General features: G+C 41.0%; 1 protein-coding gene across 2 annotated transcripts in view; it reads left to right on the forward strand.

Moving 5' to 3' along the window:
* The first annotated feature begins 4084 nt into the window (after positions 1 to 4084).
* Positions 4085 to 26885, forward strand: part of PDZD8 (PDZ domain containing 8) — a 107828-nt gene continuing 85027 nt past the window's right edge. For both annotated transcript variants that reach the window (XM_003255007.4, XM_030806506.1), the window contains exon 1: positions 4085 to 5236. In XM_003255007.4, the coding sequence (XP_003255055.1) occupies positions 4365 to 5236 (872 nt within the window). In that variant the 5' untranslated portion in view covers positions 4085 to 4364. The remainder of the gene's footprint in view (positions 5237 to 26885) is intronic.

Raw genomic sequence — 26885 nt, forward strand, 5'->3', positions numbered from 1 at the left:
TCATGTCTTCTCAATCCTCTGCCACTCCTTGAAGAAGTTGCCCCACCCACCAGCAGCCCAGAAGAGGCAAGCTCCTTGGTCATAAATTATTGGAGTAGCAGAGCCAATTGGAGATTTCTCTCCCAGGATTTGAGATTGAGCTTGCAGGCTACATTAGCCATCAGAGACATAGGACCCTCTAGATCTGGATAGAGAGCTGGTGCCTTCCAAAGTGCCTGTGTGCTGAGGGCCATGGGGAAGTAGAAACCAAGAGCTTTCTAGAGGAAAATGGCACAGACCTGCAGGGAGATGCAGAAATAAGATACTGGGTAGGGATGGGGGCAGAGGAAGTGAGAGTGAGAGACAGTTTTCTTACTCTAGGATTTCTATGAACATCTTGCAGCTGAGTTCCTGGAGATACTCCAGCATCCTTAACGTGAATCCAATTTTAGTTGTAAGTTAGCCTGAGGTAGTTGCTGTTCCTTGCAATCAATTGTCACTGCCCCGAACCAGAAGGCTCTGCTCCCATAGTATCTTGCGTGTGCCTCTATTAGAGCATTATCTCTTATCATCAGAGTTATGCAGATGTGCGTCTGCTTCCACCTGGGGCGCAGCGCCCCTGTTAATTCAATATCCCTGGAGCCTAGTACTTGTTGGATGCTCAAAAAATAGTTGTGGAATTTGAATTCTCCCAGTTCACAAAATGGTTTGATGATGTACCATTTGTTAGGCAAACCTTATAAACTATGTTTCCCTCCATATTTTACTATATTTGCATTATTTTACATCTTTCAAAAAATCAAATTTGCTTTCATGCCACTCACAAACTTTGCACATTTACGTAGTTCGGCTTTCTCATTATTTTTCGTGGTCACCAGGAATGATTCATAGTCAAGCAGTGGTCCATGCATCCCTCTAGTTGGTGAGAATGTCTTATATGCAACCCATCTTCCAGTATTCAACTGACTTCGACCTTGAAGTGGATACTTCCATGAAGGCTGTTGTGGCAGCTTAATTTCAATGATGTCACTTAAAACACATTAAAAAGTCAGCAGGCAGGCTAAGCACAACTGCTTCCTTTATTCAGATCTATTCAGAATCATCGATCTTCAGAGCTGGGGCCAGTGGTTCTCAGGCTTTTGAGTTTCTATGAACCAGCATTAATATAAGAAAAAAAGGGAGGGGTTGCTGAATTTATCCTCTTCCAGAAAATAGCACTAAAACAAATACGTCTCTATTAACATGGTATAATTTCATAAAATAAAGGGCATGCTAACACCATTATCCAGAGCATTATCTCCTAATTTAAGTATCAAATGCAGTCAAGTGTGGCTTAACAACAGATATAGTTGTGAATCTTTAGGCAGTTTCATCATTGTGCGAACATCAGAGTGTCCTTACACAAACCTAGATGGGAAACCCTACTACATACCTGGGCCATATGGTATAGCCTATTGTTCCTAAGCTACAAATCTGTACAGCATGTTACTGTACTGAATACTGTAGGCAACCATAACACAATGGTATCTGTGTATCAAAACATCTCTAAACATAGAAATGGCATAGTAAAAATACAGTATTATAATCCTATGGGGCCACCGTCCTATAGGCAGTCTGTCGTTAACAAAAACATCCTTCTATGGTGCATGACTGCATATTTGACTTTACAAAAACTCATGATATTTTGATTTCTAAATAATGTTTGAAATATTTAAATATTTCTAAATAACATGCTTAACACTGTGCTTGGCACACGGTCAATTCTCTGTATTATTATCATTAGTGTTTAATCAATGTTGGTCATGTTTCACACAAGGGAGAATACTTTTATCTTCCCAAAAGGTTTGCTGAGCTCTTTCATGGATTTGAAGTGTGTCCCTAAGGGGTCAAGTTTTGCTGGGGAATGCAATGACTCTGAATCTGTAAAACAAACAGAAGATTTAAGATTCTCACAGGTATTCTGAGGAGTGCAGAAATGAGAGGAGGACAGAAAAGAAAGGAGTCTGCAAGATGAAGACTGAGGACTCATTCCCATGAAGACCATAAACTTTCCTTGTTGAGGAGGGAGGTAGGTGAAGAATATTTTGCAACTCGGGATGGATCAGTATACAGTTTGAGGGTTTTATATCTCAGGAATGTGAATAACTTCTCTTTCATGCCACCTTACCTCCAGCTTCTGTAACATTTATAATATGCAATGTGCATGAATGTTATGAATAGGTTTATGGTGGAAATCATAGAAGGGTTTACATTTCTCATTTGAGTTGAAACAGTGTAGACCCCAGAGAGCCACCCAGAAGCAGAGGCCAGGAGCCAGAAAACAGAAGTTGCTAAGATCTCCGAAAAATCTCAGCCATGGTTTCAGCATGGTTCCTCAGCAGACACCTATCGTATGTCTTCATAGTAATGGAAGGCATTCTGGTTTCACATCTAGGCATGATTAGGTAAGGCGTGATAGGCCTGGTTTCAAAGTTCTGTACCTGTCGCAGCTGGGTCAGATCTGTTTTTGTGTTAGAATCACCTACAGTTAAGAGAATCCTTGGCTTGGAGGTTTTCTTCTGTTTTTTTTTTTTGGTTTTTTTTTTTTTTTTCTTTTGAGACAGGGTCTTGCTCTGTCGCCCAGGCTGGGGTGCAATGGCGTGATCCTGGCTCACTGCAACCCCCGCCTCCTAGGTTCAAGTGATTCTCCTGCCTCAGCCTCCTGAGTAGCTGGGACTACAGGCGTGCACCACCACGCCCGGTTAATTTTTGTATTTTTAGTAGAGATGGGTTTCACCATGTTGGCCAGGCTGGTCTCGATCTCTTGACCTCGTGATCTGCCCACCTCGGCCTCCCAAAGTGCTGGGATTACAGGCGTGAGCCACCGCGCCCGGCCGGCTTGAAGGTTTTCAAGGGCTAGAGAGGAGCCCTGCCCTGGCTCCTTAGGTACAGCCAGAATCGGCCTTTAAGGTATGGGATATCTGACTCCTGCAAGACTGGAACTCCACGTGCTTGGAGGGATAAGCACTTATGATGTAACCACTAAGTAGTCAGAGAGCAGGAGGAGTAACGCTGTTGCTGGGCAACCTGGCTTAGCTCCGTGGCTTTGGTTAAGGTGCTACTCTATGCAAAATTCCTTGCCATCTTCCCTAATCTGCCTCCCCAATTCTCCCTTCCTGAACATCAGGGAACCCACCGGCCTGCTTACAACTGAAGCAGTTTCTGTGTTAGGGCAGAGAGTAGTGACCAAGACCTTAAGGTTTAGTGTTAAATAAACCAGGCTCTACTCTGCGGCCCCACGCAACCTCCCCACGCCTCCCCACGCTCTCTGCACCAGTGTTGGCATCTGTCAAGTGGGTGGGGGCTCACAGTGAGTAACTGCCTCATAGATGGACTACCGGCTTAACCAGAGACTGACGGCGGGTCGCATATTAATCTTCCAATCACTTGGCAAACTCGTTTCACTCTGCATCTCTCCTCCCGGCTGTCCTTTCAACTTCCTCCTCCCTGAAATTTCGAAGATCCACCTCGGTGGGAAAGTCATTCCGCGTGGCGCGCCCTTTCCCTGCGTCCCTCCTTCCCAGGGCCCACCCTCCGCGGACGCAGAGCGTCTGCCGGGGGGACGGCCGGTCCGCGATGGCGGCCTCTGAGGCAGTCGGTCCCCTCTCGCCGTGGGCTTGGGAAGCGTCCGAAAGGCCCGCTCGGATCGTCTGCGGTACTGCCCGCAGGGAAAGCGCCGCCGCCAGCCAGGCTGTCACGGGCGCGAGTGGAAGAAGCACACCGCAGGATGAGCGACGCCGCTGCGGAGGTAACCGCGGGGACTGCGGCCAGAGACGGGGGATGGGCGCAGCCGAGGATAAAGGGATGGCCGGCATCCGGAACGCGTCAGGCCCGCTCCGCCGGACCTCCTTATCCTCCAGCCCGCGTCCCCAACCGTCCTCCCAGATCCTGACTGCAGCTCCAGAAGTGACGGCCACGTGGGTGGCGGCGCGCGCCGCGGAGACTGGAATGGTGGCGCTGGGGGACGAGGTTAGAAGGGCAGCAGAGAGGTAAAGGAGGGCCCGCGTCCGCGCGCCCGGGCGCCGACTCCTGAGCGACGCCGCCGGAGCGAGCACGCCTCTGACGTCACGCGCTGCTCGTCCAATGAGCGGAGGCCTGAGGGAGGTGCCGGTCCTGGCCCCGCCGCCGCCGCCGCCACACCGGCCCTTCGGGAGCGTCTGAGGAGGCGCGGGCCGCTGCAGGCTCGGGCGCCGCACCGCGCCGGCCCGAGCCTCTAGACGAGGCCCACGGTGCTCGCCCCGACCCAGCCGCCCGATGTCCTCAAGATGGAGGCAGCGGGGGCGGCGGCGTGAAGAAAGCGGCGCTGTGGGCGCGGGAGTAGGGGCCCGGGCGGAGGCGGTGGCGGGATGGGGCTGCTGCTCATGATCCTGGCGTCGGCCGTGCTGGGTTCCTTCCTCACGCTCCTCGCCCAGTTCCTCCTGCTGTACCGCAGACAGCCCGAGCCGCCGGCGGACGAGGCCGCCCGCGCGGGCGAGGGCTTCCGCTACATCAAGCCAGTGCCGGGCCTGCTCCTAAGGGAGTACCTTTATGGCGGCGGCCGGGATGAGGAGCCCTCCGGAGCGGCCCCTGAGGGCGGCGCGACCCCCACCGCGGCCCCCGAGACCCCCGCCCCGCCGACGCGGGAGACTTGCTACTTCCTCAACGCCACCATCCTATTCCTGTTCCGGGAGTTGCGGGACACCGCGCTGACCCGCCGCTGGGTCACCAAGAAGATCAAGGTGGAGTTCGAGGAGCTGCTGCAGACCAAGACGGCCGGGCGCCTCCTGGAGGGGCTGAGCCTGCGGGACGTGTTCCTGGGCGAGACGGTGCCCTTCATCAAGACCATCCGGCTCGTCCGGCCCGTCGTGCCGTCTGCCACCGGGGAGCCCGACGGCCCTGAAGGGGAGGCGCTGCCCGCCGCCTGCCCCGAGGAGCTGGCCTTCGAGGCGGAGGTGGAGTACAACGGGGGCTTCCACTTGGCCATCGACGTGGACCTGGTCTTCGGCAAGTCCGCCTACTTGTTTGTCAAGCTGTCCCGCGTGGTGGGGAGGCTGCGCTTGGTCTTCACGCGCGTGCCCTTCACCCACTGGTTCTTTTCCTTCGTGGAGGACCCGCTGATCGACTTCGAGGTGCGCTCCCAGTTTGAAGGGCGGCCCATGCCCCAGCTCACCTCCATCATCGTCAACCAGCTCAAGAAGATCATCAAGCGCAAGCACACCCTGCCGAATTACAAGATCAGGTGAGCTGGAGGTCGGGGAGGGGGCCTGGCTGCCGGGAACCCGGGCCTGGGCGGAACGCTGCTGGCTGCGTGGATTGGGAAGGGCAAAGGCTCATTTCTGTCCTGGCGCCTGCTTCTGGGGTCTTCCCAACCCTGGACAGGGCCCCAGATCAAGGCGAGTCGTGAACACTTGCTTTGCTTCCGAACGGCATTGATAGGAGCTAGAAACCTTTTCCCGTGTTCATGGGGACTCAAGGTGCTGTCAACGAGGGCAGAATCGTCTCCTTTTATAAGCAGCATATTGGAAATGGAAGGGAAGCCTACCTTAATCCCCAGGAGTCGCTTCTGGGACTGTTGAGAAACTCTCTCTCTATGTGGTTGCTGCATTGAGGGCAGCCGCGTCACTGGCTTTGCAGCATCACCTTGGCCGCTTTGAGAAATTGTTCCTGGACACGGTACACGCGTGAAGGGTGTGCTTATAGCCCAGGTCTGTGCTAATTTGACATTGCAAGCCACTTTTGCTTTGATGGTTTGACACCTTTCAAGGCAGAGGTGGTAGCTCTTGCAAAGGAATACTTTTGTGGGTTTTTTCTGTTTGTTTTTGTTTTTGAGACAGAGTCTTGCTCTGTCTCCCAGGCTGGAGTGCAGTGGCGCGATCTCGGCTCACTGCAACCTCTGCCTCCCGGGTTCGAGTGATTCTCCTGCCTCAGCCTCCCAAGTAGCTGGGGTTACAGGCGTATAGCACCACACCCAGCTAATTTTTTTTTTTGTATTTTTTTGTAGAGACGGGGTTTCACCGTATTGGCCAGGCTGGTTTCGAACTCCTGACCTCAAGTAATCCGCCCGCCTCGGCCTGCCAAAGTGTTAGGATTACAGGAGCGAACCACCGCGCCCGGCCCAGGAATCTTTCCACAGCAGATGGGAAAGGAGTTGGGAGCCTGTACATAGTGTACTTTACATTTTGTATTAATGTCATTTGCCCATTTTGGGTAGATTGTGGAACACAGATCCAGACTCTGCCCATCAAGCATTTACTCTCTGTGACTGTAAGCTCTTCTCTCAAGGGACCTGAAGTCACTGTGCAAATTGTATTTTAATGTTAGGTAGTGATTTTAATTTTGTTTAAGCCTTCCAGCATCTGATGGCTCAAATTTTGTAGTATACAGTTTTGAGTAGTATATAAATTTTGTTTTAATATTGTAGGAGTGGAAGGGGAAAGACATTTTTAGGGCTAGAGGTGGAGTGGAAGGTGCTATTTCTTTTGTAAAAAGCTGAATTTTTAACTTCTCTTTCTGTCCTCCTTTAATTTTGTATTCACTAAGACATTTGAGCCTTTAAAATTTTGCCCTTTACTATAAAATTATGTCAGTCTTGTATTTTGCTTAGCTAATTTTACTTGCCTTTTAGTGGAAGTTGCCTATTTCTGGATCACTAATTTTCTACCTGTGTCAATTTTCAGGAGCAAGATAATCCAGAAATATTTTGGGTTTGGAATGGATTATTGACTTGTGTATGTGGCAGATGTACCTTACCAATTATGTTTTGTTTAGGCTAAGAGCACAGAGTGACAGCTTAAAACTTGGGTGGCGGGAGAAATTTACTTTGTAATGGAAATATTTCCATAGATTTGCGGAGGGTGGTGAACTGGTTGTTCACTGTGTTTTATTTCCGGTTCTGTGAAGTAGAACATACTTTATGAAGCCTACTTTTAACCTCTGGGAATATCAGTGACTAAATTATAACTCGGTTCTAGTGTTTAAGCAGTGAGAGATGTTTATTTATAGCAGTGTGTGGCCAAAAAGTCATGAGAAAAAGTTGCTAGAGATTTTGGTATTCTATCCCAACTTCAATTATGATGTTTTCTGGTAGCCTTCAGTTAACACAATTTGACTAGATTATTATTTTGAAATTTGTAGAATAGCCAATGACAGTGAGGTTACATATCATTTTGAGATTTTTTTTTTAATGTAGACTTGGAATTTAGGTAAATCTGAAGTAAGTTATGAATAAGTTATGGAGGCATTGAGAAGTTTATTTGAAAAACTATGATCTGTATCATTGAATAACATAACCATTTAAAAGTATGGCAAAATTGCTTTTCACTTATATCTGAAGGGATTTTTTAAAAAACACAGCATGAATTTGGTTATGATATTTCAGCTTCTAAACGTGAAGCATTAAGTGATCATTTCCAGAAGTATACATATCTGTGCTATTTATACTAGATGGCATCTCAATGCTCAGTCAGCTGCACAGAGCATATCACTCAATCTGTAAATGTTTATTGTACACCTGCTATATGCTTATCCTTGTTGTAGGTGCTGGGATTTCAGTACTGAACAATACTTGAACTCAGCCCTCAAGAAGCTTAGAATCTAGTGAGAATTGAATTAGCTATACTTAGTAATTTTTTTGTGTTTTTTGTTTGTTTGTTGAGACAGGATTTTGTTCGGTTGCCCAGAGCTGGAGTACAGTGGCAGGATCATGGCTCACAGCAGCTTCGACCTCCTGGGCTCAAGCAGTCCTCCCATCTCAACCTTCCAAGTAGTTAGGACCACAGGTGTGCACCACCACACCTGGCTAATTAAAAAAAAATTTTTTTGTAGAGATGGGTGTTGCTTTGTTGCCTAGGCTAGTCTGGAACTCCTGGGTTCATTCAAGTGATCCTCCCACCTCAGCCTCCCAAAGTGCTGGGATTACAGGTGTGAGCCACCTTGCCCAACCCTTTGTAAGATTTAAACTAGAGTGGGATTGATGGGGTTGAAGTAGCCAGGAAGCCGGTTTTAGCTTAGTAGAAGAAAATAACAAGTATGGCGATGAAAAGGGCTGCCTCAGCAAGTGATGACTTCTTGTCTGTGTAGCTGTTCTGTCCAGTGTTTTAAACTGGTGATGGGCCAGGTGCAGTGGTTCACGCCTGTGATCCCAGCACTTTGCCAGGCCAAGACAGGCGGATTACTTGAGGTCAGGAGTGTGAGACCAGCCTGGCCAACCTGATGAAACCCCGTCTCTAGTAAAAATGCAAAAATTTGCTGGGCGTGGTGGCGGGCACCTGTAATCCCAGCTACTCTGGAGGCTGAGGCAGGAGAATGGCTTGTACCTGGGAGGCAGAGGTTGCAGCGAGCCGATATCGCACCACTGCACTCCAGCCTGAGCGACAGAGTGAGACTCCGTCTCCAAAATAAATAAGTAAATAAATAAACAAACTGGTGATGATGTGGGACTGATTCAAGTTTCAGATAAGAATGAATTACAATACATCTAAGATATAGCATACTTCTCACAGGGAAAATTAAACTAGCTAGTGTTCATCTTTTTTTACAGATGAGGAAATGGAGCTCAGAGTAGTTAAATAATTTGCTTAAAGTCACACAGCTTTCAAGTGGCAAAACGCAGCTCTGATAAGGCCAGGCCACCTTTAAACACACACACACACACACACACACACACACTATGTTGTTCTTAAGTGATTTATTTTTTAAAGCATGCCGTCGATATGATAAATATGTGGGATATCTTTCCAAACTAACCTAGAACTCTTGAGAAGAGTATGACTATAAAGCTGATTTTTTTTTTTCTTAAATTGGTCATTTTAGAGGATCCTTTTAAAAGTAAATCATGGGCCGGGCGCGGTGGCTCACGCCTGTAATCCCAGCACTTTGGGAGGCCGAGGCGGGCGGATCACGAGGTCAGGAGATCGAGACCATCCTGGCTAACACGGTGACACCCCATCTCTATCAAAAATACAAAAAATTAGCCGGGCGAGGTGGCGGGCGCCTGCAGTCCCAGCTATGCGGGAGGCTGAGGCAGGAGAATGGCGTGAACGCCGGGGGGCGGAGCCTGCAGTGAGCGGAGATCACGCCACTGTACTCCAGCCTGGCCGACAGCGAGACTCCTTCTCAAAAAAAAAAAAAAAAAAGTAAATCATGAAGCTAAATCTTTGGGTACTGTCCCACATGGCATTTCCTTTTTAATTGAGCAGAATTGTGTTTCCAAATAGAAGAGACAGGTTTCACCACGTTGGCCAGGCTGGTTTCAAACTCCTGACTTCAGGCAGTCTGCCCCCCTCGGCCTCCCAAAGTGCTGGGGTTACATATGTGAGCCACTGTGTCCAGCCTAGTTTATTATTTTTTAGCTATCTAATCTTCTTAGTAGAGCTAAAGCAGTAAAGAGAATTGTTTGGAGTCTTAGGATCCTTTGGCATTTGTAGTCATTACATAACAGAAATATCTTGCCAGTTAACATTGTTGTTGTTACTTCTTTCTCCTTCTTTCTCCCTTTATTTATTTTGCCTTTTTCGTGTTGCTAAAGTGAATCAGCCTCTTTGGACTGCCAGTTCCTGATGTTTCACCTAGAGATGCTAAGTTGCTCAAGTGGTTGCTTTCTAAGGACCCAGCTGACTGACATTTCATTTTACCCAAGTTAACAAACTTACAATGTTTGTAAAACATTTTATTTTACAAAATGAATTATAATATGTAGACAATATGTTTACAGATTTATTCAAGTTAGGAATTTCATTCATCCACCTCAATGTTAATTGTTTTGATTTTTTAATTAAAATACTTTAGTATATTATAATAGCAATTTTTTTTTTAAATGAACCTCAGAATCCATCCTCAAGGGAGAAAGATTACCACTAATGTTCTTTTACTACGTGGATAATTCAACTTCAACATGAAGTCTGAGTAATAGTTTCTGGGTGGGGAGCTGTGTTTAGGGTTTAGGAGTCAAATATTTGAGATTCTTACTGATGCTTCTGTTCCTGGAGTATTATTGTATACAGACAAGCAGATTCAGTTTGCAGGTGCTTTTTATTTGGCCTGCACTGTTTAAAAAATGGAAAATTCTGTGTATTTTGAATTTGTGGCTTCTGTTAGGAAAAATTGGAGTATCTTATAGCGCCAGTTCTGCATTTCTCAGAGCAACAACAGGATGGAGAGATGGACTGTAGTAGCAGCTTTGGGGTTGCAACTCGGTGTGTAAGCTCATAGGTGGAGTTTATAGTCCCCCCCTTATTTCCTGTGCTTAACTGATGTACTTGCCTGGCTTGGAGTTATATGAATTTGAGACCCTTCCTGGAGGAGTAAATAGGGAGCATTACTGTTGCTAATTAGTGAAAATGGGAAGACTTAATAGCTGGAGTGGAGAGGGAAGGTGATCATTTTTATCCTTCTTTTAATTACATTTTTGAAGGGACTGTCATAGAGCAATTTTATTTTTTAAAAGACATTGTTGGCCAGGTGCGGTGGCTCACTCCTGTAATCCCAGCACTTTGGGAGGGTAAGGCAGGCGGATCACTTGAGGTCAGGAGTTCGAGACCAGCCTGGCCAACATGGCGAAACCCCATCTCTACTAAAAATACAAAAATTAGCTGGGCATGGTGGCACATGCCTGTAATTCCAGTTACTCAGGAGGCTGAGGCAGGAGAATCGCTTGAACCCGAGAGGCAGAGATTGCTGCAAGCCGAGATCACACCACTGCACTCCAGCCTGGGCAACAGAGCAAGACTCTATCTCAAAAAGTAAAAATAAATAAATAAAAGACATTGTCAGGCCTGGCGTGGTGGCTCATGCCTGTAATCTCAGCACTTTGGGAGGCCAAGATGGGTGGATCACTTGAGGTCAGGAGTTCGAGACCAGCCTGGTCAACATGGTGAAACCCTGCTTCTACTAAAAATGGCACGCGCCTGCAGTCCCAGCTGCCGGGGATGCTGAGGCATGAGAATTGCTTGAACCCAGGAGGCAGAGGTTGCAGTGAGCCAAGATCGCGCCACTGCATTCCAGTCTGGGCAACAGAGTGAGAGTGTTTCAAAAAAAAAAAAAAAAACAACATTGCCAATATAATGTTGAATTTTAAAAAGTCACTCTGCCAGAAAAAAAAAAATGCCTTGAAATGCAATCCATTTTTCTACCATATAGTGATGGTAAGTAGATAGCGGCTCCTTTTTGTTCGAGTTTGGTGGATAGTTTGCTTTAGTGGAATGGGTCATTAAAAACTATGTAAGCATTTACTTCACTGATCTCCGAAAAGGGGGGCATCAACTTATTGACAGTGTATTTGAATTTAATTAGTTGAGTAATCCATATCTCAAAATCTTTCAAAGTAAATTCACAGAAAACTGACAAAATCATTTGTAAAGTCAAGTGTAATATGTTGTATTTATTTACTTTTTCATACTTTTTTCCTTTCTATTACATTGGAAAATATTTTAAAATAGCTTGATGGTTATAATAATGATAATTTTACTTACTAATGTTGATAGGAAATCTAACCTTTAATATTTGGGGAGAATAGACCATGACATTGTGCATTACTCTAGCTATGCTGGAATAATCTTGTAATAGCTAATTTTTAACCTATTGTGCTTTTTCTTGTACTGTTGCTCATATCTCTATATCTCTTGTCATATCTCTGTATAAGTTGAATTGCAAGATCATTGTCTTAGAGATGAATAATTATGTCATTTAAAAAATAGTCATTGATTTTCAGTAAGTGCTTAGTGCATACTACCTAGTGTGGTGGTGGGTATAGTAAACGTGATAAAAATGGTTATAAACTAGTTCATGCTCTTACAGGGTTAGTCTTTCTAGGGAAAACAAAGAACACGTAAAGCTTATTTTAGTGGCATTGGAAATATTTAAGCCCTTCAGTTTTGTGAGAAACTGGAACAGGAGAGATCAATATCTCTGCTCTGCTAAGGCAAACACCTGATTACTGTGGTACTGTATATAATGCATTGTGACCTTAGCTTTTTTTTTTTTTTTCTCTCGTTGCCCAGGCTGGAGTGCAGGTGCATGATCTTGGCTCACTGCAACCTCTGCCTCTCAGGTTCAAGCAGTTCTTCTGCCTCAGCCTCCCACAGGCGTGTGCCACAATGCCCAGCTAATTTTTTTATTTTTAGTAGAGATGGGGTTTTGCCATGTTGGGCAGGCTGGTCTTGAACTTCTGACTTCAGGTGCTCTGCCTGCCTCGGCCTCCCAGAGTGCTGGGATTACAAGCGTGAGCCACTGCATTAGCTTTCTTAGCACACCTAAGTGTACTCCACCTAAATACCCAGTTTAGTGCTGATTTTACTTCTTGCACATTGGATTTCCTCGAGCTGCTTTGAATTATTTTAATTTCAGCTTTTAAAACACTTTAGATGGAGAATAATGTATTGATACATTACATCTTTGCTCTAGAAATTTGATTTATTCATTGAGGGGAGAATAGTCATTTTGAGGAGGCTATAGTGTTTTTTGTTTTTTTTTTTTTGAGACGGAGTCTCACTCTTGCCCAGGCTGGAGTGCAGTGGTGCAATATTGTCTCACTGCAACCTCCACCTCCCGGGTTCAAGCAGTTCTCCTGCCTCAGCCTCCCAAGTAGCTAAGATTGTAGGTGTATGCCACCACACCCGGCTAATTTTCGTATATTTAGTACAGACAGGGTTTCACCATGTTGGCCAGGCTGGTCTCCAACTCCTGGATTCTAGTGATCCCCCCGCCTCAGCCTTCCAAAATGCTGGGATTATAGGAGTGATTCACGCCCTGCCGGGAGGCTGTAAATTCAAATCAGTAATGTACAGATCCATTGGCTATCCCAAAAAGCCATAGTTTCTTCCTGGAAATAGCCAAAGCAGATCATTATAAAGTAGATTGTGTTGAAGGAGCATGCCTGATCAAACACTAAACGTTGACTTACAAGTATTACTAACAGTCTATCATATGAGCAGGGTGGGGCTAATAAAACACTGTTTGCTAAGTATTCATTAGGCACCGTGTGGACATTTCCATGCAGTTGCAATCTCAATAGTTAAAACTCCTATGTGGGAGAGGTTGGTATCTCAGTTTTACAGATGTGGAAATATGAGATTTACAGAGGATTAGTGACATAAAGTCCTAAATTTAAAAGGTCCTGGACTTCCAGAGCTCATGCTCTATTATTTCTTCAGAGATAAACCAACTGTTACTCTAAACCAGGGGTCTGCAAACTAGCTGCTGTTAGGCCCCTGCATTAAGAATGGTTTTTACATTCTTAAACTTTATATTTGAAGTTGTTAAAAGAAGTACTAGTGGTGGTGGTGGTGGTGGTGGTGGTGGTGGTGGTGGTGGTAGTGGTAATGGTGGTGACAGTGGTGGTAGTGGTGGTGGTGGTGGTGGTAGTGACAGACCTTATGTACCCACAAATACTATCTGGCCTTTTACAGAAAAGATTCACTGATCCCTGCTCTAAACTTAAAAAAAAAAAAACCGTAAAAATACACCCCTCCCCAAACTGTTACAATGTTTACCAAAAAAAGAAGCTATATATGTGTACGTTGAAAGTACTTTAAATCTTTGAGGGTCCTGTCCTTTGGAAACTTGCAGAAAATTTCTGCAGAAAACAAATTTTCTGCATAAAAATATTTCATTTAATTTCATAGTTCCCTTGAAGCTTTTTTAGGGTCCTTAGACTCCAGGTTGAAAAATAAACACAGACAGAGGTATACAACTTTGCTACCATAAACATAACTAAAACTAACATGCTAAAATCAATATTAACCACTTCATTATTTTGCTTACCTTCTTAAAATGTATATAGGATTCATATGGCTCAGCCGTTTCTAAAAATGCTGGAGGAGGGGGTAATCCCTCTCTCTATCCTATGAAGTGTATCATATCTTTGATTCCTTTTTTTTCCTCTTAAGATTCCTTATAGCAGGCCGAGGCACTCTAGATCAATAGTTCAATAAGAATATATGAAATTTCAAGTTAGAGTTCTTATCACTAAATACCTTGTTTAAAAGTTAAATACTGACTCAACATTTCTTCCCATGATATTCTCTGTTTTCTCAGAACAGTGTCACCAGGAAACAAGTATTATTAAATGACTTTGTTCTTATCTCAGAGTCATAGGACATACTGACACTTTTTTGGCATGACATCAGAGCACATCACACTTAATTGGAAAGTTTTAAAGCCAACTACCTGGTCATTAGTAGGTGTTTTACAGAGTAGTTTCAAAATCTCTCTTGCCAAATTGCTAAGACTGACATAAAACTGTACACTTCCTGTATTTGTACTAGGGAAAAATGTGATATGCATGTTAATTATTTACCTTTAGATGAGTAGTACTAATTTTAATAGATATATATCAGATATTTTCTAGGTGACACATTACATTCTTTTCCCTTTCAAATGAGCGACAAACTCACTTTAAAAATTCAAGCTGTTAGAAAATATGTAGTATCAAAGTGAAAATCTTCTGTAATATCTTTTCTTAAAACTATTGTTAAATTTGGGGACTATTCCATATTTTTCTAAATGTATTATAATTTGTTATAAATTTATAAAGGCAGGATCATACTCAATACTTCATTGTTAGCATCTTTTTATTTAAAACTTACTATATCTTGGGTTTTCTATATATACCTACTTCATTTGTTCTAACAGATGCTTATAATTACATTGACCATTAGTACCATAAGTTAACCAATTCCTTGTTAATTTTTCAGTTTCTCACTAATATAAATAATGGCACCATAAACATCCTTCTACCTGTATCTCTGTGTACATGGTAGATTTTGTTGGTTTTTTTTTATTTTGGGGGGTGGGGTTGGCCATTTTTTTTGGCATATATTTGTATAGTATTGAGGAGCATGAAGAAGTTAAAAATCTCCTCTCCATTTTGATTTCATCCCCTGATATACTCATGTTAAGTTTGAGGTCTAAACCTAACTGTATGCTCAAGCATACATATACAAGCCTCTTATATATATTGAGGAGGTGCCTCTCTCTCTTCCTCTTACCTTCTTCCCTCTCCCTCCCTCCTGCCCCCACTTTCACTCCCTCCTTCCTTCTGCCCTTAGTAAAATGAGAGTATGATATGAATGTGACCCTGCAAATTATTCTGTGAAGTGTAACATGGATATCTCTTCAGATAATATGTATAAATCCAACTCATTTACTGCTTTTCTCTACTCTCAGCCATTCTCTCTGCTTCAGACCTTATCTTTCATCACTACTTCTCACTTAATCTGTTCATGCCTCCTTGCTGTTCTCATACGCCAGGCATGCTCCCACCACAGGGCCTTTGCTATTCCTTCTTCTGGAGTGTTTTTCCCACAGATAGCCAAAGAGCTCACTCCAACATTTTTTAGGTCCCTGTTAAATATCACCTTTCAACATATTATGTTAAAAAAAAAAAAAAAAAGTGGGTTAGCCCTTTAAATGCTGGAATTTTTCTTTGCTCAAACTTCTTATGGAAATATAATATGTGTGTGTGTGTGTGTGTGTGTGTGTCTGTCTGTGTGCATATAGAAACTGTCCCACTCCTAAATGTACAGTGATGAATTTTCACAGAGTGAACTGAAACATGTATCTGAGTGCTGTGGTTTTGGTTTCTTTTTTATTTGTTTATTTATTTTTTAATTTTATTATTATTATACTTTAAGTTTTAGGGTACATGTGCACAATGTGCAGGTTTGTTACATATGTATACATGTGCCATGTTGGTGTGCTGCACCCATTAACTCGTCATTTAGTATTAGGTATATCTCCTAATGCTATCCCTCCCCCCTCCCCCCACTCCACAACAGTCCCCGGAGTGTGATGTTCCCCTTCCTGTGTCCATGTGTTCTCATTGTTCAGTTCCCACCTATGAGTGAGAATCCAGCAGCACATCGAAAAGCTTATCCACCATGATCAAGTGGGCTTCATCCCTGGGATGCAAGGCTGGTTCAACATACGCAAATCAATAAGTGTAATCCAGCATATAAATAGAACCAAAGACAAAAACCATATGATTATCTCAACAGATGCAGAAAAGGCCTTTGACAAAATTCAACAACCTTCATGCTAAAAACTCAATAAATTAGGTATTGATGGGACGTATCTCAAAATAATTGAGAGCTATCTATGACAAACCCACAGCCAATATCATACTGAATGGGCAAAAACTGAAAGTATTCCCTTTGAAAACTGGCACAAGACAGGGATGCCCTCTCCCACCACTCCTATTCAACATAGTGTTGGAAGTTCTGGCCAGGGCAATGAGGCAGGAGAAGGAAATAAAGGGTATTCAATTAGGAAAAGAGGAAGTCAAATTGTCCCTGTTTGCAGATGACATGATTGTATATCTAGAAAACCCCATTGTCTCAGCCCAAAATCTCCTTAAGCTGATAAGCAACTTAAGCAGAGTCTCAGGATACAAAATCAATGTACAGAAATCACAAGCATTCTTATACACCAATAACAGACAAACAGCCAAATCATGAGTGAACTCCCATTCACAATCGCTTCAAAGAGAATAAAATACCTAGGAATCCAACTTACAAGGGATGTGAAGGACCTCTTCAAGGAGAACTACAAACCACTGCTCAATGAAATAAAAGAGGATACAAACAAATGGAAGAACATTCCATGCTCATGGGTAGGAAGAATCAATATCATGAAAATGGCCATACTGCCCAAGGTAATTTATAGATTCAATGCCATCCCCATCAAGCTACCAATGACTTTCTTCACAGAATTGGAAAAAACTAAAGTTCATGTGGAACCAAAAAAGAGCCCGCATCGCCAAGTCAATCCTAAGCCAAAAGAACAAAGCTGGAGGCAACACGCTACCTGACTTCAAACTATACTACAAAGCTACAGTAACCAAAACAGCATGGTACTGTTACCAAAACAGAGATATAGATTTTGGTTTCTTAAACATAATTTATGGAACATAACATTTTTTATGGTTAAACATTGTCATTGTAAACACAGGCTGATGACATGTAACCCAATGCTATTGTGAAATCAGTATTGAAGGAGAATGCCTTCTTTTTAGACAGATACACAGACACACACACACTCTCACACACACACACACCCCCATAAATTATGTTGATTGTGGTCTCCAGCAGTTAACCATGTTGAATTCAAGGTCTGTCCAGGCACCATACTGACACAGTATCCTTCTCTCATTCCCACACACAAACAAAATACTAAACACAGATGTGTTTGCAACCTTCTCTGACACTCCAGAAGACTTGATTTTTAATTTCACATTTTTAGAAAGGTCAATATTGATAAACTGTAGATTATACTTTTCTTGGATTGATATAGAATAACAATCAAACTTGCTTTTACTAGTCTGGTATATAATTGCCAATTTTCATGAAATCAGAATGCTTTAGAACACATTTCTCTTTATTCTCTAATCAGCACATCGAGTATTTATGCCTGTGAATTCTTCATGTATTGTAGGGAGAATGGAGCTGATGATATGGTGGGTGGGGTACTGAATGTCTGGGCTTTGATTTGCATAACTTTGATAGAAAAGCTAGAAAATTTTTCACTTCCCAGCATTAATAGTTCTTGTTGGTATGTACTTAAAAACAAAAATGCTTGAATAGCATAGTAAAAATATCCTCATTGGGTTTATTCTTTTGTATTACGTACCTATTATGTATACTTAAGTCATTGATAAGGTACCAGTTAAATAGATACTTGCAACCTAACTACTTTTTAGAAATGGTGTTTCTTCTAGGATGAACTCTATAATATCCTACCTGTGTAATCTACAGTTATAAGTAACTATTGTTTTTTGCTGTGAAATCTTAAGTAGTAGTGATAGGGAGATACAATTTCTGTTTAGTAGCTGGCTACAAGAATCTCTATTTTGAAAAATGACTGTTCTGTTCTCAGATACAACTTTCATGGAGACATCAATATCTTCTGAATAGTGCATCTGGTGTTTCTGTTGTATGCTAATTTTTTGTCCTTTTTACACAATAGTCTTTCATACATACTGGATTATACTAACACTTATTACTAAGGATGTGGTTGCTGACTATACGGTCTTACTACCTTAGTCATTTGGTCATGCAAATAAATAATTCAAAGCTTTTTGTTCTCTGAAACCTGCTGTGGCTGAAATAAAAGCCATTCTGTTATAGCAAATTTCATTTGTATGGTAATTATTTTTATAATGCACTGAAAATCTTATTTTGTTTTCATCATTCCTAAGTATAATATTATTTTCTGTAAAATTTAGGACAGGTGATATCTGATGTATTTCAGTATTTGGAAATCTTTTTCATTCTTAATGTTTAACTCTTTGGATTTTAATCAGGACCAGAATGGCAAACTCTTGCCATGGGAAGAATTTAACTAAATATTTGTAGTAAAATATATGTCCTTTTGTTTACTAATGCTGGAGTGGTAGGTAGTACAAACTAAATTTACTTCAGATATTTTGAGATTAATGAAATGTAAAGAGAAAATTCTTGACAGTCTTAGTCTGTAAAATAAAGTCAATGAATACAGTATATCTAAATTATAGCCCATTTTAGGTAAATTGCTTACTTAAAGTGAATAAATTATCTACTTAAAATATTTGAGTAAGTTGCTTACTCAAAATATTTGAACTTTTTAATACTACAGAGTTAGGATTTGGACTCCATAATTCTGAGAATCATGCCACTCAACAAGCATTGATTGAACCAGACTCTTAGTAATAATTGTTAGAGTCTAGAGGATATCTGTGCTCTTATGATTTCTCTTGAAAGTAACTTGGCCTCTTGCCCTGAAACAGTAGGATTAGAAGATGAGGAATTCCTGTTCTGTTTCTGGAATTACTACTGATTTGTTGGTTTAGTATATCCTTGGACAAGTCATGCAACTTGTTATTTTTGAGACTAAATTAAATGAAAAATCTGAAGTTTTAAAAGTTCTTAGAGAAAATAATTATGTAAATGTAAGATGGCATTATTTATTATTCACTTTGCTGTTATTTCTGCAGGCTGCATCTTATCCTGGCATAGGTTTAATGTAGGGATTTCTCTCAAATAAGTATATACAAACTGTTTATCCAATAAATATTTTCCTTTAGTAAGTTCTAACTTGAGTTAGGTACTTACAAACTAACAGATGCAGAGATACAGATAGTATTAAAATCATTTATGTACCTTAGAAGATGTTTTACTTTTATTTGGATAGGGAAAAATTAGGAGAAAGCTGGACAGTTATAACCTTAAAACATAATCATCCCTCAGTATCCATGGGGGATTGGTCCCAGGACCCTCCCCATTCCACCAGGATACCAAAATCCACAGATGCTCAAGTCCCTGATATAAAATGGCATAGTATTTGCATATAACCTAAGCATATCCACCTGTATACTTTAAATCATCTCTAGATTACTTATAATGCCTAATGCAATGTAAATGCTATATAAATAGTTCTTATACTGTATTGTTTAGTGAATAATGATAAGAACAAAAGATTTGTACATCAAGTTCTGTACAGTCGCAATAGTCTTTTTTTAAAATCTGGGGTTGAATCCAAGGATGCAGAACCCATAGACGTGGAGGGGTGACTGTGTTAACTTCTCCTTATTTGTCTTGTTCAGATTTTTTGTTGTCCCTTAATATTTGGAAAGGAATTTTTGTCTGTTTGATACATCTGACTAGCTAAAGAAGACCAGATTTCTGTTTCATAAACTTCATTGTTCATATCTTTACCGTAGTAGGGAGGTGGTAATTTTGCTTTAAAGCATTTTCTCTTTCAGTCCACAAGACTTCAGAAGAGATTCAGTTTATTTAGTAAATATTTAACACCATCTTTGTCCAGAGTGCACAAGACTTCAGAAGAGATTCAATTTATTCAGTAAATGTTTAACACCATCTTTGTCCAGAGAGCAACACACTGCAGAGAGAGTTAGTGCTAACAGGGAGTAAATTAACACAGTGCTTTCAAGGTATTTTTAAAAATCTAGTAGTGAGAAAGTATACTTAAAGTAAGGTAATAGGTTACAGCTTAGAATTAAAAAAAAAATTGCCCCAACTCAGAGTCATTACAATCTGACTCAGTGGTTTTCAGAGTGTGATTTGATGTTCCAGACCTTTGAGGGGTTGGCAGGTCTACCAGGTCAAGTCAGTTATTTTCATAATAATCCAAAAACGTTATCTGCCTTTCTCAGCCTTGTTCTCTCACAAATATATGGTGAAGTTTTACAGAAATTAAATATGTGATGACATCATCACCCTCACAGCTAATGGAATGTGAGCTTTGTATATTCTTATGTTTAAAATTTTTATCATTTGTAATTTCTGATATGCAAAATGTTAATAGACATAATCTACATGAACAGCAGCTCTTCGGGATCCTCAATAATTTTTAAAAGTTTATAGGAGTCCTAAGAACAAAATGTATAAGAACTGCTAGTCTGACCTGAAGTTTATTTATTTTTACCATATGTAAAGGAGCCACCTCTGTTGCCTCACTTTCTCAGTGAGCTTTAATAAATATTAAATATATACATTATTTTCAGTTGCTATCTAGTATTGCTTGTACACCTTGGTATTGTAAGACACAAGGTTGAGTGGATTTGTTACAGTTTTGACTGCACCATTTACTATGTGATCACAGACAAACTGCTTTAGCTTCCTCTTTTGTCAAATAATGTTTATTATACTGTACCTTGTTATGAGTTGTGAGAATCAAGGACATATATCAGAGTTGCATAATTTACAGAAGTGCTAGAAACATACAAAGTAGTCATTTTTGTATTCTCTTATTCAAAGATGTGTGTTGGGGGGCTGGTAGAGAAGAACAGGAAAGAATAGGAGTTTGGATTTGCCCATTTTTTTAGCTATGTGAAAACTGGGAATTTTGATTTAATTGATCATAGGCCATGGTAAGGGACCCTTACATTGTGGGTTGTGATGAACGTAAGAAGATAGGAGATTTGCCAGACGTAGTCAAGAGAATTACTTTGGTTCCCTGAGCAACTCGTCTCATTTGATACCTTACCTCTGTGGTGCATAGGCTATCAGTTAACATTGACTCATCTTTTAGTCACCAGCTTTTTGAATTCTATTATGAGGGACCTGCAGCCTTGATTATCACTCTTTTGTTCAGCATATATATAAAAACTACTTTAGAAAATTGTGAGGCATTTTGGACCTTGATCATTCTATGCAGAAATAGGAGCTTGGATAAAAGTGAGCATTTTATATTAGGTAGAGGGTATATGGATGAGCAGGAGAAATTTTTTTTTTTTGTAACAGTATTTGTTATCCTTGTTCTTACTAATTTCATAACTATTCAGGAATACTTTTTTTCTCTGTAGGAATACAGAAATTAAAATAATTTCTCCAAGAATAGTATAGTACACTTTAAGGAATTTCATAAATAGAACAATCTTCTGTGGGTTTCCTGAAGTCAGTTTTTTAATATACTCAGTTTAATATAAGCTTAGTTATAAAACTTGATGATGCAGAAATACAAAGGTGATAACTAAGGTAGGGAGACATGCTGACTTTTTGTTTGTTGTTTTTGTTTTTGAGACGGAGTCTCACTCTGTCACCCAGGTTGAAGTGTAGTGGTGTGACCTCGGCTTACTGCAACCTCTGCCTCCTGGGCTCAAGCAATTCTCCCACCTCAGCCTCTCGAGCAGTTGGGACTATAGGTTCACACCACCATACCCAGCTGATGTTTTGTATTTTTAGTAGAAATGGAGTTTTACCATGTTGGCCAGGCTGGTCTCAAACTCCTGACCTCAAGTGATCGCCCACCTCGGCCTCCCAGAGTGCTGGGATTACAGGCATGAGCCACCGTGCCTGGCCTGTTGTTGTTTTTGAAACAGGGTCTCGCTCTGTCACCCAGGCTGGAGTGTAGTGGCACGCTCATGGCTCAGTGCAACCTCAACTGCCTGGGCTCAAGTGATCCTCCCATCCCAACCTCCCCAGTAGCTGGGACTACAGGCATGCTCCACCACGCCCAGCTAATTTTTGTATTTTTTTGTAGAGGTGGGGTTTTGCCATGTTGCCCAGGTTGGTCTCAAACTCCTGGGCTCAATCCATCCACCTACCTCGGCTTCCCAAAGTGCTGGGATTACAGGCATCAGCCACCATGCCCGGCCCTGACTATTGTTAATTTGTTCTCTTGCACTTAACAAATGATATCATCACAAAGGACACAATTAAAAAAAAAAATCAACTAACATGGGACTGTAATCAGCACCATATGGAATCCGAAGCCCAAGGAAGACAAACAGCCATGAACTGGGACCATCATCATACATGGTGAATGCTGAGTCCTGAAGTGGTTCCTTGTGGAAGGGAAGAAGTTTGCTACCTGACATGTCTATAGGAGTTCATCCTTAATATAGATAAATAGAAGGTTTGATAGGAAATATTTCTAGAGCACCTCACTGGGCCAGATGCCTTATGAGAACTTTCTTACCTTGTCCTTACATAACTCTATAAAATAGGTACTATTATTATTATTATTCTTTCATAGGTGAAGAAACTGGGGCTCTCACAGTTCCAAGTAACTTGCCAAAGGTGTCAAGGCTAGTAAGTATTAGTGCCAAAATTCAAGACCAAGTATTGATTTAATACTACTTTAAACTGCCTTGTCAAAAAGAAGCTGAAAGTGAGGAGTAAATAAATGAAAACCCAGGAGAAGAAAATCAGAGGGAAGAGAAAGATAAGGGATGGTGGGTATTAAAAATAGATGTGGAATGCAGCAGTCAGGATTAAGGGTTAGCAATCAGTTAAAAAAGACTATTTTATAGTCCATGAAAGAAGAGAGGGGAGATGAAGGGGAAAGAAAGATGACTATAGGTTGGTGCAAAAGTAATTGTGGTTTTGCCATTACTTTTACATGGCAAAACCCGCAATTACATTTGCACCACCCTAATAAATTTAGTGAACTGCTGCTTTGGTCTGGGAACAATACTATACTTTTATATGCATATTATCCATTGAATCCCCACCGTAAAACCGTAATAGTGATATTTCACTTATAAATGAATAAATACAGATTAAAAAGGTTAAACGAGTTACTCAAATTGAAACTCAGGTCTCTAAGATTGCAGAACTCATGCTTTTATATCATATCCAGTGTACAGTTTAAGAAACAGGGAACTTTTATATTTGACTTTTTATTTTGAAAAATGTCAAACATAGTTCTAAGGTATAAAGAATAGTAAGATGAACACTCATGATCTGTCACTCATCTTTAACAGTTGTCAACTCATGGCCAATCCTGTTTATCTCTAACTCCCCTTCCTCCTTAATCCCATAGATTATTTTGAAGCAAATCCCACGTATTTTATCCATAAATACTAAGTATGTAGCGCTCATATTTTTATCAGATATAAAATAAATTTTAACAGTAATACCTAATGTCATTAAGTATCCAAATAGTGTTCACATTTTCCTGATTGTGTAGGCTTTTTTTTTTTTTTTTTTTTTTTTTTTTTTTTTGATGAAGTCTTGCTCTGTTGCCCAGACTGGAGTGCTGTGACATGATTGGGGCTCACTGCAACCTCTGCCTCCCGGGTTCAAGTGATTCTCCTGCCTCAGCCTCCCGAGTATCTGAGATTACAGGCATGTGCCACCATGCCTAGCTAATTTTTGTATTTTTAGTAGAGACGGGGTTTCACCATGTTGGCCAGGCTGGTCTCAAACTCCTGACCTCAAGTGATCTGCCTACCTCGGCCTCCCAAAATGTTGGGATTACAGGCGTGAGCCACTGCACCTGGCCCCTGTAGGCTTTTTTAATTACAGACTTTTGGTTTGCTTTGCATAGCAGTGATCATGCTCTGTTCAACAATGTATCCTGATTTTCTTTTTTTTTTTTTTTTTTTTTTTTTTTTTTTTTTTTGAGACGGAGTCTCGCTCTGTCGCCAGGCTGGAGTGCAGTGGCGCAATCTCGGCTCACTGCAGCTCTGCCTCCGGTTCACGCCATTTCCTGTCTCAGCCTCTCCGAGTAGCTGGACTACAGCGCCCACCACCCCGGCTAATTTTTTTTTTTAGTAGAGACGGGTTTCACCGTGTTTCGATCTCCTGACCTCGGATCCCCCCCCCCTCCAAAGTGCTGGATACAAGCTGAGCCACCGCCCCCCATGTATCCTGATTTTCTTTTTTTGAGACAGGGTCTCACTCCCTCACCCAGGCTGGAGTGCAGTGGTGCAATCTTGGCTCACTGCAACCTCCACCTCCCAGGTTCAAGTGATTCTTGTGCTTCAGCCTCCCAAGTAGCTGAGACTACAGGTGCATGGCACCACGCCTGTCTAATTTTTGTATTTTTTGGTAGAGATGTGGGTTTCACTGTGTTGGCCAGGTTGGTCTCAAACTCCTGGCCTTAAGTGATCCACCTTCTGTGGCCTTCCAAAGTGCTGGGATTACAGGCGTAAGCCACCGTGCCGAGACCTGATTTTCAAAATAGCAGTTTAACATAAGCATTATCTTATATTTTATTTCAACTTTGTAAATTAATTTAGACTTGAATGCATTCTTTTATTATCTTTAAACATTTTACTGCTTTATTGCTTTTACTGGGAAAAAAAGTTTGTCTCTGTGAAAAGTTGTAAGCTTAATAACATGCTATATTTTAAAATACCTTAGTTTTTTTGAAAGATAAAAGATTTGATATCATGGAAAGGGGGGGCAGGGAGTACTCCAAAACCTTAAGAGGAGGCCAACATGAACTCATTTTCCAAATAGACAGTAATGTTAGTAATTACCCCCGACTTATAAGCTATCTGGGTTATTTTTAATTTTTCTTTTTCTCATTTGTTTTTCATTGATTACTTCCCTCTCCCCAATCCCAGATGAGGATGCCTACCTTAATGATAGATTAATAGTAAAGTACGTATTATTGTCTTATCACACCAGCCTAATTTAGCTTTTGTAAATGCAGTCAGGAATAACAATAACATAACTTCTGCCAAATATGGTTAACTTGTTAGTTGGGAACATTTAAATATAACTTTATTCCTAAAAGAGCATGGGCCTGGATGTGAGTGTGCCTGTGTTTTTAGACTCAGGTCTAATTAGACTATTTCTCATCAGTAAAATGAAAGGATTTAAATATTTGGATATCTGTGGAATTACCTTTCATATCTAACATTCTGTGGAATAAATTAGTATTCATGTGTGTCTTGCTTTAGTTATTTTCAAATTTTAATGATAATCTTCAAATTGAGTTTTTTGTTTTAAAATTTTTCTTATTTTTCTTTTTTATGTCACAAATGTCTCAGCATCTTTTTTTTAACTTATTAAATGATGTTAAGAAAATTATGTTAAATATTAGGCAATTTTAGATTTAACACAGTTGTCTCTAAAAGTAGAATCTGCAGAAAACTCTCAGTTCACAGAAGAAAAAAAGGATTGAAGACGGAATCAACCAGTTGATAGTTTACAAATTAGACTGAGATCTGGATCTATTCATTATAATGACTTAAAGATGAAGGAGATCCAGATACTGTCTTTTCTAACACTTAAGGCTCCTGTGGTCTTAGAAAAGAGAAAAACGAGCATATAATAACTTAAGAGTTTTAAAAAATAGAACATGATTGTAAAAGAGCAGACTAACAACACCTTAATGGTATTTCTTCTAGAAACTTCTGAAAATTTTCAGAAAAATTTAAGTATTGTAGTATAATTAAAAGTATGCCATTTTAAGGTATATTTCATATCATTAAATAGCTTCTTTATTTCAGTGGAGATATACTAAGTGCCAGGCATTTTGTTAAATACCAGGAATTTAAGCTGAACAGTAATAATAACTAATGTCTATTGAGTGTTTGCTGGCATGGTACTAAGTGCTTTTCATTATTCAATGCAATTCTTGTAACAGCACTGTGAGGTAGGTGTAATTATTATCCTTCTTTTGCCTCTGAGGAAACCGAGGCTCAGATTTTGGTCAAGGTCAGAAGTTTGCTCAAGGTTATATTGCTGGGAAGTGGCACAATAGGATTCCAAGCCAAGCTGTGTGGCTCCAGAGTCTGTTCTTAACCTCTGTTTTATATTGCCTATAAATGTAAGCTTTCTTTTCTCAGGCAACTCACAATTTAGTTGGGAGGAGGGAATCTTGCAGGAGAGCTAGAAAGATGGAGGCAGATACATAAATAGTATGGCTAGTAGTAAAGCAGAGTATGTATAAAGTGTTTTTAGAACACAGGAGAGGAAACAATTACCAGATGGTAGAGGAGAGGGACAGGTTACAGAGAGGAGGCGACTGAAGTAGAACTTCAGCAGTGAAAAGCTTACCACATAGGGCTAGGCTACGTATGGCATCAGAGTGTTTAGCAGGTACAGTTTCTCAGGAGAAATAATACGGTAGTACTAACCTTGGTGAACATAGAGGAGCTTTGTGTATGAATTGTCCTTTTAATATATCAATTGAAGTATCTGAGTAAAATTGAAAATTTGAAATTTACATTCATAATTTACCAACACAGAAAATGAAGAGTATTTGCAACCATTGTACTTGGTTTTCTTTCTGGCTTATACTTAGTTTTTTATTAGCGTGCCATAGTTTGCATGATAATGTATGCCATAAAAGTTATGACTAATTGAGGTTTTGAAAATTACACTCATTATTTGAAGGAGTACTGGCTCTGAAGCATAATAAATGGAGAAACATTTTTAAAATGATCACTCACTGAGTTATCTAGTTTATAGATTTGGTGTAGGAGAATTTGAAGAGAACATTTATGTTTGCTAGTTCCTAATGTGATAGAGCCAAAACTTTCTGACTGAAAGCATAAACCATATAGGACTTTCAATTGCCTGTTTATAGCTGCTCATTCTACTCTCTCCCTTAGAAAGGATATAGTGTTGTGTGTATTCCTGAGCCTGAAACATGACTGCAGTATCTGAGTATCTAACTTTGACTGGTCTCTCTATTCTCAAGTAAGCCTATTTGTT

Source organism: Nomascus leucogenys, chromosome 3 (genome assembly GCF_006542625.1).
Source record: "Nomascus leucogenys isolate Asia chromosome 3, Asia_NLE_v1, whole genome shotgun sequence".
Lineage (NCBI taxonomy): Eukaryota > Metazoa > Chordata > Mammalia > Primates > Hylobatidae > Nomascus > Nomascus leucogenys.